Source organism: Cariama cristata, unplaced genomic scaffold, assembly GCF_000690535.1.
Source record: "Cariama cristata isolate BGI_N322 unplaced genomic scaffold, ASM69053v1 scaffold15594, whole genome shotgun sequence".
NCBI classification, from domain to species: Eukaryota; Metazoa; Chordata; class Aves; order Cariamiformes; family Cariamidae; genus Cariama; species Cariama cristata.
The window spans coordinates 30,463-41,092 of NW_009612460.1; the positions used below are offsets into that span (position 1 = coordinate 30,463).

Consider the following 10,630-nt stretch of genomic DNA (forward strand, 5'->3'; position numbering starts at 1 on the left):
CTCATGAAACCAGTGATGTGCTCTTGCTTACTTTAGTACAGCGAGGCTTGTAGTGACCAGCAAGGCTTGAGGAGAAGGACCTGGAGTCATGCTGGCTGAATGTGACTCTCCCGGGGAACTTGTTGTCTGGGAGCCTGCAGGCTCGCTGGGCAGGGCGTCGCCGTGACCCCAGGCAGGTGATGGTCTCCCCAGCTCTGGAGCTGGAGGTGGCACGAGACACCCGGTAGCACAGGCAGGTGGGCGCCATTCAGTCACAAGGCCACACTGGAGATTATTTTTAGCCATTCCACTTCCACATGGCAAAGCTAATCCGGTGTACTTGCCTTTTTGCTTGTGCATTTCACTCCCATCCTCCTCACCTGTGAATCTGAGGCAGACTGAGTGTCCCTGAGCAGGTGTGGAGGGATGCAGGCAATGCTGCTGCTGCTGATGGTCTGCGGCTCTTGCACCAGTTGGAGGATTAGGCAGGCTGGAGTGAGCTCAGATCCCTCAGGTGCTAGTGTCAGATGTAGAGAAGCTGCCATGAGACATTAGCTTACCTTAAAAAAAGGGAGGGAGAGGTATTTGCTGGGTAAGTATATCAGCAAAGGCGCAGCTGTTCTCCAGGTATCTCACATAACAAAGTGACAGCAACTGGTGGATGAGCTTGAATTTATAAATTCTGATGAATATAAATAAAATAATATTTAGTCTTTCTGATCTGAATATATTGCTCCAGTAACAGAATCTATCTGTTTCCATGCTACCGAATAAAAATACGATTTATTCTGAATTTTCTTACCTTTTTTATGGAGATGTCTGCCAGCATCATTACTCCCTCAGTAAACACTGTGAAGTTTCCAGGCTCCTACCCACAGCCTGGAGGAGGACCGTGGGTTGCCTGGAGGCTATGCGAAGTGACTGATAAAACAAACCAGAGTCAGTAGGCTTTAGTGTACGGTGGTGGATGCATCTGCCTTGGAAATCTTTTTGAGATGCACAAATCAGAAAAGATTGAAAATTGCTGCTGTAATCTACCCAGATCCTCTTAATACTTATAGTAATGTGCTCCCTTTCATTAAGATGATGACAGTGATGGGGTCAGGTGGGTTTGGGTTTGCAGCAGTTGGTATAATTTACAAGTGGTGTAATTTGGCATGGTGGCAGTGCAGTGATAGGGTTTATCACCACCCAAATGCTTCTCATTTATTTGTTTGTGTGTTGAGGCAAAACCAAAGCAAAGAAGTACATGCAAGAGGGTAAAAAAAAGGATTTGTGTGCAAAGCACATTACTATTTCATATTGCATTGCCGAAAATTATTTAGTACAACTTGGGCTAAGGAAGGCAGGTGTATATGAATTTATGTAGGTCTAAAGTTATTAGGACGGTCATGAACTTAAGATTTTTGCAGGACATAAAACCTAACAGTTTTATTTAGGCCTAAAATGCACTATTTGCTTGTTGAAAATCCCTGTTACATTTGAAGATCTCAAATCTCCAAAATTTGGAGGATTCATTTTTTTCTTTGTGTAAGGAACTCTTATTTTCTCTGGTATAAGAAAAGTGACTGGGAAGTCAGGAGAGCAGGAATTGAAATGCTGACATGTCATCTGAACAGTATTTGCCAGTGGCATTTCTTCCACATGAAGGGTGTGTTTCAGCACAAATCTAGTATATGTATATTAGTCACAAATATGCAAGCAAGAGGTAAAGAACTGATGAATTTCTGTGAATCTACAGAAGAAAAATAGTTATTAATGCTGTACAAAATAATGGCTTTGTACTTTAACACAGAATGCAGACATCCGTGGATTCCCCTTTCCCACTTTCTTTGCTACTAGGATGAAGGAAAAAAGAGTTCCTGTGTGTTTTGCACCATGTATTCTCAGACTTGCATCAGCCAGTCTGGGTATTAGGCATCAGATGGATTAACGTAATTGATTTCTTCAGTTTACCCAACATGGCTTTTGGTTCAAGGTCTGCTTGCTTCCACTTTTAAATGTGTAACAACTCAGCTGTGGATGTCAGTTTATTTTGTCAGTAAGCTGTAAAATATCGGTAAGTTTTCATGCAAATATGAAAGGCTTCACTTGCCAATAGGTACATAAAATAAATGGCGCATTCATACTGTTACATTTATGTGATACAGGTTATTCCTCAGGGCCTAATATTTTTACATAAAATAGATTATCATTTCAAAACAGCAGCATACTGGACTTTTTTAAGTCTATGAACACATGCATGTCAGCTTTAATTTAACAGAGAGATTGTGTTCAAAGGATTAGCAGATCTTTTATAAAACACATGTTGTAAGTAGTTGTGGTCATTTCTGTTGGTTTCTTTTCCTTTAGATTTTTTTGGTAGTACACAGCAAATTCACTGGTTTTTTTTCTTGATTTTGTTCTTTTTGCTCTCCAGTGAACAGAGTATTTGCCAAGCCCGGGCTTCAGTTATGGTCTATGACGATACTAGTAAGAAATGGGTGCCAATCAAACCTGGACAGCAGGGATTCAGCAGAATCAACATATACCACAACACGGCCACTAACACCTTCAGGGTAGTTGGAGTTAAACTGCAAGATCAACAAGTGAGTAACTGTATTGAGTTTCCTGTAAATTAACCTTTGATCTCGTTTGATACTGTCGGTTCTACACTTAATGCAGTCTAGCAACATTTCCTGCTCCCTGCAAGGTGCCTACAAGTCTGTTTACCCCAGTCATTCAGATTTTGTGTAAATTTTTGCACACATAATGTATCATAATTTATTACTGCTTATTTGCAAACAGAACTTTTGGTAGATGCCAGAGAGATTTTAATGTTATTTTTCCCTCCCTCCATTTTTGCTTGTGAAATGAGTCTTATTTCACTCTGCAGGTTTTGCTCTCAGCTCCCCCTAACTTACTTTTTGCTCGTTTTTAGTACTAGATAAAAAAAAAAATAATAATTAATCCTTCTGCACTGCCATCTCACAAAGTGAGATTGTTACATTACTGTGATAAGTAATTAGTTCCTCGTAATGCATTTTAAAATCCTAGGTGCACACTGTGATCTGATTTACCGCAGCCTAAGTCTGCAGGACCTCCTTGGGTATTAAAGGAGTTATATGGGATTTAGATTATCAGAACTGGGATCAGACCCCCCTTGGCCACCAAAGCACGGTGCTCAGCCGGGGGCTGCCACGGCGTGGCTCCAGACAGCTTGGCTCGCAGATGCGTGGGGCAGTGCAGAACCTCTGTAACCAAATGTCACGTTTAGACCTTAAATTACAAAAATTTACTTGGGTGGAGTAACAGTGCCATAGTGCCATTTGCATTTTAGAGCAGAAATTTCAGAGTCGGGGACTCCCTCTGTGTGTTGGTATGATGCTGGCACGGCGGTGGCAGCCTAGCCTGCCCGCACTGCCCACCTCTCGCACTCACCCTGAGCCCTCAACCTGGCAGAAGAATCAGAAAAAAGTGGGCAATTGATTCCCTGTTGGTTCAGAGACTGGCATTACCTCCTGGGAAGGTGAGATGAGCACCGCCACAAGTGTGAAATGGGCAGGGGCAGGGCAAGGCAAGGCAAGCCAAGCCGAGCCAAGCCAGAGAGCAGGAGCTGGGGTACCACAACCTCTTGGCTGCCGCAAATGTTGAATTGACTGATCTGCCCATGGAAATACAGATAATGTCCCTCGGCTGTCAGCTGTTATGATGCTTGGGCCAACTGGAAAAGTTAATCATGCTTACTGGGAGTGTTAATGACTTTGCTACACTGTCCAGATACGCAGTCATCATTTTTAAAAAAGGAAAAGCAGAATAGAAATAGGTGGGGGTTTTGAGCACATTGGTTTTCAGCTCCTTGCAGTGCACTTTTGAAACATCTGTCATATCTTTTGCCACTGCTTTTATCATTCTCAGTAGAGCAAAGGCAACATATTAATGTATTATTTCAAAAGTAGAAAATATTTTCAAAAATAAATGAAATACAGTGGCTTCTTAGTCAGTTGTGAAAGCCAATACTGCTTTGAAACAGGCCATGCTAGCTGTTTATTTTACATAGCCAGCAGGTGAATGTAAATGATTTCCATGTGAGTACAATCTAAGACTAGTCTGAATAACTGATGTAAAACAAGCAAAAGTCATAAAGTCTATGTATATGTGTAAGGGAGACTATGTACCAAAGGTCTGTCTTAATCAGAGTATACAATTTAAAGAACACAATATATTAAAAAGTAAAATCTTGATCTGTACTTTAAACATGTTTTGCATTAACTATAACATTCTATTTGCTTGCAAATATTCGTACTTACGAAAAGGCTTCATGCCATCTAAAAATCATCTCAGAAGGAAAAAGATAGAAGAACATTTTTTTTCAAGAGTTTAAAGACAAAAAATCATCCCTCAAACAAACAAAAAAGTACAGGTTACCTTAGTCACTTAAAACTATCAAAAAGAAAGTATTCACCTTAAATATGATTACAAAAGTCCAGTATTATGAATAAAGTAATTCAAGACAGCGTAGCATAGTAGTATTAAAAGGAACATTCTGAAAGTCTCAAGATTCAGAATTTAATATATTTTATACAAGTCTCACATGGAATTATAAGCTTGCTAAGCTTGCTAAGTATTTGCATTTAATGAGAACAAAAATTAATTTCAGTTAAAATAATGCTCTGTACAAGCCATTTCATGCTTGCTCTCAGGTTGTGCTAAATCACACTGAAAGTGAGGGTTTAATAAAAGCTGTTGCTTTACCAGGAAAACCGTATTTTTCTGAAAAGCACCAGTCTTCAGCTAATATGTGATTTGGCATATAATGAAGCTAGTGAAGCTACACAGGTTTCCAGGAGTTGAGAAACTAGTTTAAAATATGTAACACAACAATACTACAGAGGAACAATTTTAAATTTTATTACATACTGTTTGGCAAGGCGCAGACTAGAGTAATCTTCATGACTTCACCCCTGCCTGCTTTTAATGTTTCAGTTTTAATTTTTGTTGGTTTATATTACACCTCTAATAATCTCTCTCTTTAATTTTCATCCTCTTTTTTTTCCCTTCGTATCTTCTTCTGTAAACTCCTTTTGTTGTCTTTGTCTAACTGCCTTTCTGTTTTCTAGCCCTTTTTTGGTGCATGTGTTAAGAGTTTATGATACTGGGTTCTCATTCTGCTTACCTTATCTGTGTTCATTTGCTTCTCTCACTGGTGGTGTCTAAAAAGTTCACCGCAAAGAAATATGGTTTTGAGAGTGGCAGAACTTGAGCATCATTCTCACCACGGGGAAGTGGTCACCTGACCTCTTGTTCTGCTTGTGTGTCTGGGTGATGTACTCAACGCGTGCTTGTGTGCAGCAGCAGTGCTAAGTTACAGACCAGTGCTACATGAATTCCCCTTTCTGCTCTGCACGGCCATGCACATTTGCATAGACTTCATGCTGGCAAGAGCAGTAATCTTCAGACAGCCAGAAGTAGACTTTTGAACCTTTGAAGTGTCCACAGAGGCCAGAACTGGTTCGAAGCTAAGGCCAGATCAGTATTACGACTGCTTGATGTCATGAGCTTTAATGTTTCCTTGCAGCCTCCATTTTCTTGCAGCCCAACAGTCGGAAGCAAATGTTTTAGCCCGGTGTTCCGACTTGCCAGCTGTTGTTGTAACCTAGCCTGTTGTAAAGGCAAAGTGTAACACACTTCATTCACCATGCTTCAGTCACCATGCAAGAAGTTCACAAAGCTGAAAACATACAAGTCATCTATGTTTATGGCTCAGCTGACAAGCAGTAGCTCCCCAGTTTGGAGACCTGATCAACTCAGGGTTTAAAATTATGAGTTTACCTGAAGTGATTTCAGCTCAGCATGATCTCATCACCGAAAGAGATGTGCTGAGCAAACAGGCGGGGAGGAGGGTGCAAGTCAAAAATGAATCATATCTCCTGAGGGTTTGGTGTATTGGTGTGGCTAAGAAGGGAATGCGAAAACAGGGCCTTGGGGCAGGTGGGACATTTGACATTTGAGCCTAAGCCAAAAGTGAAACGGGGACAGCATTCTTGAGATACAAACTAAACCACATTTTTTGAAAAATAAAGAACCAATTAATCACCTCTGTAACTTACTAGAAGTTGGTTGGGTTTGGGCCTGCTTATAGAAATAAAGAATCTGGCCTCAACTGTAGCAGTTTTTAACTGCTACGCCAAATCCTCCCTGTTTTGGTAACCGTGTGTCTGCTCCGCATGAGAGGAGTCTGAGTGCTGGCAGCGCAGCAGGCCCCAAGCTGATGGCAAAATTCTGAAACATTTCATACTCTGGAGAAACAAGCAAATGTCTTGTTCTGGTTCAATAAGCAAGAGTAAGGGTGGTAAGACTTGTGTGGGAGCTCTTCCCGTGATCTTGGTTGTGGTTACACCTCAGATGTGGTCCTGAGGCCCACTCGGTCCCTTCTAGCCCCATTCTTGCGAGTCCTGTCAACCACCACCATCATCGCTGCTGACAACTTAGAACTCAGCAGCCTACAGACTGCAGTCAAAGAGAAAGGCTTCTTGAGTTTGAGCTTTTTAACAGATCCCAAAATTCCCTGGCTGCCTCAGAGAGCCTACACTTGAAACGGAGATGAAAGGGTGAAGGAGAGTACTGAGTAGAAGTGAAGCAAATCTTTTTTTAGCATTATAGTGATGGGAACAATGAAAGGTGTCAACATCATATTAATACTATGCACAGCTGGTCTGTGAAACTCCTTGCCATATTAGGTCATTGAAATCCAGAATTTAACCAGGTTCAGAACAACACAGACGTTTATATCAGTAACCAGACTACTTTGTTTCAAGATAGAAAATACTAAAAGGAGTTGGAAAAGAAAAAGATAGGCACATAAAATGTCATGTTTCAGCTTTTAAGACAAACTCTGGGTGAAGAATTATAGGAAGAACTGTTTGTTGTGGACAAATCCATTACTTATTTCTGCAAGATTTCCAGTAAGTTTCTCCAATTCAACTATTATAGACTACAACTGAAGATTTAAAAGATGAACTGTTGGTCTGCTCAGCATGCCAGATGCTCTTACTGACATAAAAACTTTAGAGTAAAGATCCCTTAGAAACACCTGTAAAAAACCCCCCTGTGCTCCAAACAGGGAGACCTTCTTTATTTTAATTAATGCTCTGAAGCACTTAGTTATCATCATGGGCCTTGCAGAGTCTCCACACCATCTGTACAAGATACCTTTGTGCACTCCTTCTTAAAAACAGCAGGAGAACCCCTCCTCTTTTTTCTGTTGTCTAGAAACATTAACCAAAGAAGACAAAATGAAACTCTGGCTATTTTATGTTTCATTTCCAGTTTTAAACTCTCTGTTTTGCGTTTGAAGACAAGGTATTACATGTGTAGGCATCCTGATGATTACTGAAGGTCAACATTCAAATTCTGTCTTTATTCGAGTGAAGGGATCAAACCCTCAGAACAGAGCAGATCTCTGACTTCCTTGTCTCAATGTCTGGGAAAGCAAATTTTGAACAGTTTACCTGACTTCTATTAAACAATTTTTGGCATAAGTTTTTACAATTTCTGAGTTTCATTATACAACTGCACTATACCCTCTGGTTCTCTTTGGACTTTGATAGTGCTGTCCTTGGAAACAGAAGATTCTTTTAGTAGGTTAGAAATGACTCACTTTTCGAAGCCTGGTAGAAGCTTGTAGTCTTTCTAAACATTTCCTTGAAGATCCTGGCTGTGCCTTCCCTTGGTTAAGCTACTTGGAAATAGTTGGAAGACTTAAAAATTGGTACATGTTAAAACTGTTGGGTTAGTAATCCAGGCATGAGTCTACTTGATGGCTCCAGAGACTCCTTGAGTGTGAGAAATATAGCTACAGGCTCTCTCAATGCTCAGCGGTAGAATGGGGATGATGTCGCCATTTTTCAAAAGAAAAGGGCTATCTAGGCTGTCAACTATATGAGTGAATTCATGGCTTTGCTGTGACGGGAATGACGTGGTTTCTACTTTGTTCTGGTTGATGTGGGTGGCTTCCCACACAACATTCTGGTGATGCGGTTCCCATTTTCAGGGGACTAACTCTTTGGAGCCTGCATACCAAATGTAAGCTGCCTTGCATCTCCCTTTGGATCACAGGTCAGGAATTGCTCAGTGAAATGTGACAAAAAAAGCAGTGTAGGTCTGATTGCTGCCCAGTGCATTTACATGGAAACTTAATAATGATATTGATTTGAGAGCAACAGTAGGATCAGACACTGGATGTTCAAAAACCATCAGGATAATTTATGTGTAAAGCTAGACCAAGTATTGAAAGACTATCTGCTATATGTCACTGTTTAATGCTCGCTCAGGTAAGTGAATGCATTATAGAAATAGAGTATATCTGTAATTATCTACTGGTGTAGTTGCTTCTTTGCTGGTTTCCATAATTTTTTATATATTAGTATAGTTATCAGACTTCTGTTGTCTATATGAATGAGACAATGTCATCCTTCAAAAATAGGAATGTGTGAAAAACAATTTGCTCCTTATGTATTAGGTGCTCATCCACTGTTTTTCTGCTAATTTAAATTGACAATCCACTGAAAAGTCAAAACTCAGACCTAGGAGTCATTCAGCTTTGAAATTAGTTTCAAAACTTTGCTTTTATAATTGAGAAGAATTGTCAGTCATCTAGCAAAAATATTGTTAATCTAATTAAATATATTGGAGTTTTTCAGATGCAGTAATAGTACTAATGGAAAACTTTCCAAAGTACTGGTTGATCTGACTGTGAAAAAGATGTGTTAGGTTTTCTGGTGTGTGGGATCCACCTGTAATGATAAATACTGTGTACAGCATTTATTTGTACTGGCTCTCTGTTCCCTTATCTTCTGTTGCTCCAATCTTCCCAAGTCCAGGATGGTAAGACTCGTGCGAAGAGTGAGCTCGCACCAAGGTCCCTCTTCCTACTCCTGTATGCCAGTGTCCAGCCTGCCTAGTTTACAGATGAGCCATGCAAACTAGTTGATGGAGAATTTCCATTGATTAGCTTTCAATGAGGACTAGAAATTGTGGGATTGTTCTGGCTCTTGATAAAACTCCAGCCAAAAGAACTCCATTTGTAGAGACAATCTTGAATATTTAAAACCAGATTTGCCCTGTTTGAATAATGAACTTCAGGCTTTCCCTGCTCATAATTTTAAGTTTCTCTGCCCCTGGTTCCCTTCTGCCCCCAGCCTGTGTGGGCTGATGAAGAGGGAGCCTCCATTTTCTACGCCTTCTCTATTTTTGACTGCACTGTGCCTGTTTAGGAGGATAATTATGATCTCTTCTGTCAGCATTTGTTTCTTAAATTTACATCACAGCAGGGTGCCATTGTCAGTCCACAGATAGGTATCTCGGGGGTACTGTCTCTGCCATGAGTCCTTCTGGCTTATTAGGGGTGCAGCGGACACTCCTGCCTCTCTGCCTTCAGCTAGAGCAGCTTACACTTTTAGCGTTGGAGGTTTCTGGTCGGATCCCAGGTGTACTGTGTAGCTGGGTGTCCCACGTGACCTGCCCAAGGATAAACAGGGCATTGTATTTAGCAGATTAAATCCAAACATACAGAAAGACCCTTCTGCTGCAATCACCCTAACCTGGAAATTATGGCATGTACAGCAAGGGAGGAAGTGGGAGAGGAAATACTTGGTTGTCTGGTTTTATCATTGCCCATCTGATTCTAGAGAAAAAATTCTCTCAACATAAGAAGCTAGTGGTGATCAGGCGCATGGGGGGAGAAAAGCAGAGCCAGTGCATTGTGTCACATTTATCTGCTGTAGGGCAGGGTTAGTGTCAAGAGCTCTGTCTGGCTCTTTTTCTGACAATTGTGCATGATCTTCCCCTAAAAGATGGCAACAGCTGCTTGCACTAGCTCCCGACATCTGTCTGCAGTATCCGCACAGCTGTATCCTGCATAGGTGCTGTAGGAAACACAAGCAGGTAATAGATTTTGCAAAAGTAGCTTGCAAGTCCCTGAGGCTGAATTGAACTGTTGTAAATCTCACTGCCAGATGTGGGTCTTCTGTCACTGAAATACACGCTGCCTTACCATACAGCCATGTAGGAACTGCCATATGAATTGCATCCACCAATTTAATTAACTTTTACCAAAGGGCTGGGGTTTGTCCTACTGAAAAGAGAACTATTTTTCATCTTCACTCCTCTCTTTCAAATCACAGGTAGTGATTAATTACTCGATTGTGAAAGGACTGAAGTACAATCAAGCAACACCTACCTTTCATCAATGGCGCGACGCACGGCAGGTCTATGGCTTGAATTTTGCAAGCAAAGAAGAGGCTACCACGTTCTCCAACGCCATGCTGTTTGCTCTGAATATCATGAACTCACAGGATGGAGGTAAATTAGCAGCCACTATGCCCTTTATTAATCTGTGACATTTTACAATGCTTGTTATCAATCACCTAGTGAAGTTTTATTGGATAGTATGCCATTATAAAACATGTTATAATAAAAAAAGTTGGTCTCTAGTAGGCAGCCTTTAGATCAGCATTTGCTGTGGTATAAATTGTATGTGTTTTCAGGTTTATTCGCCTTCCTTCTCATTTTTGACTCACCGTAGGAAATCAGTGGTTATTTGGGAATGCCTCAGCAGGCAGGTAGCCCTACTGATTTATGTGGATCTGTGTATGCGTTGTGTTACATGTAA

The 10,630-nt window shown here is 40.9% G+C and overlaps 1 protein-coding gene across 1 annotated transcript; it reads left to right on the forward strand.

Annotated features, from left to right (window-relative positions):
• Nucleotides 1-2,398: 2,398 nt before the first annotated feature.
• On the forward strand, nucleotides 2,399-10,320 carry LOC104160517 (ena/VASP-like protein; the record flags this gene model as incomplete). Its single annotated transcript, XM_009698650.1, has 2 exons — nucleotides 2,399-2,567; nucleotides 10,143-10,320. Coding segments are annotated over 2 exons (347 nt in total), but the record flags the coding sequence as incomplete, so codon positions are not given.
• Between the last annotated feature and the right edge of the window lie 310 nt (nucleotides 10,321-10,630).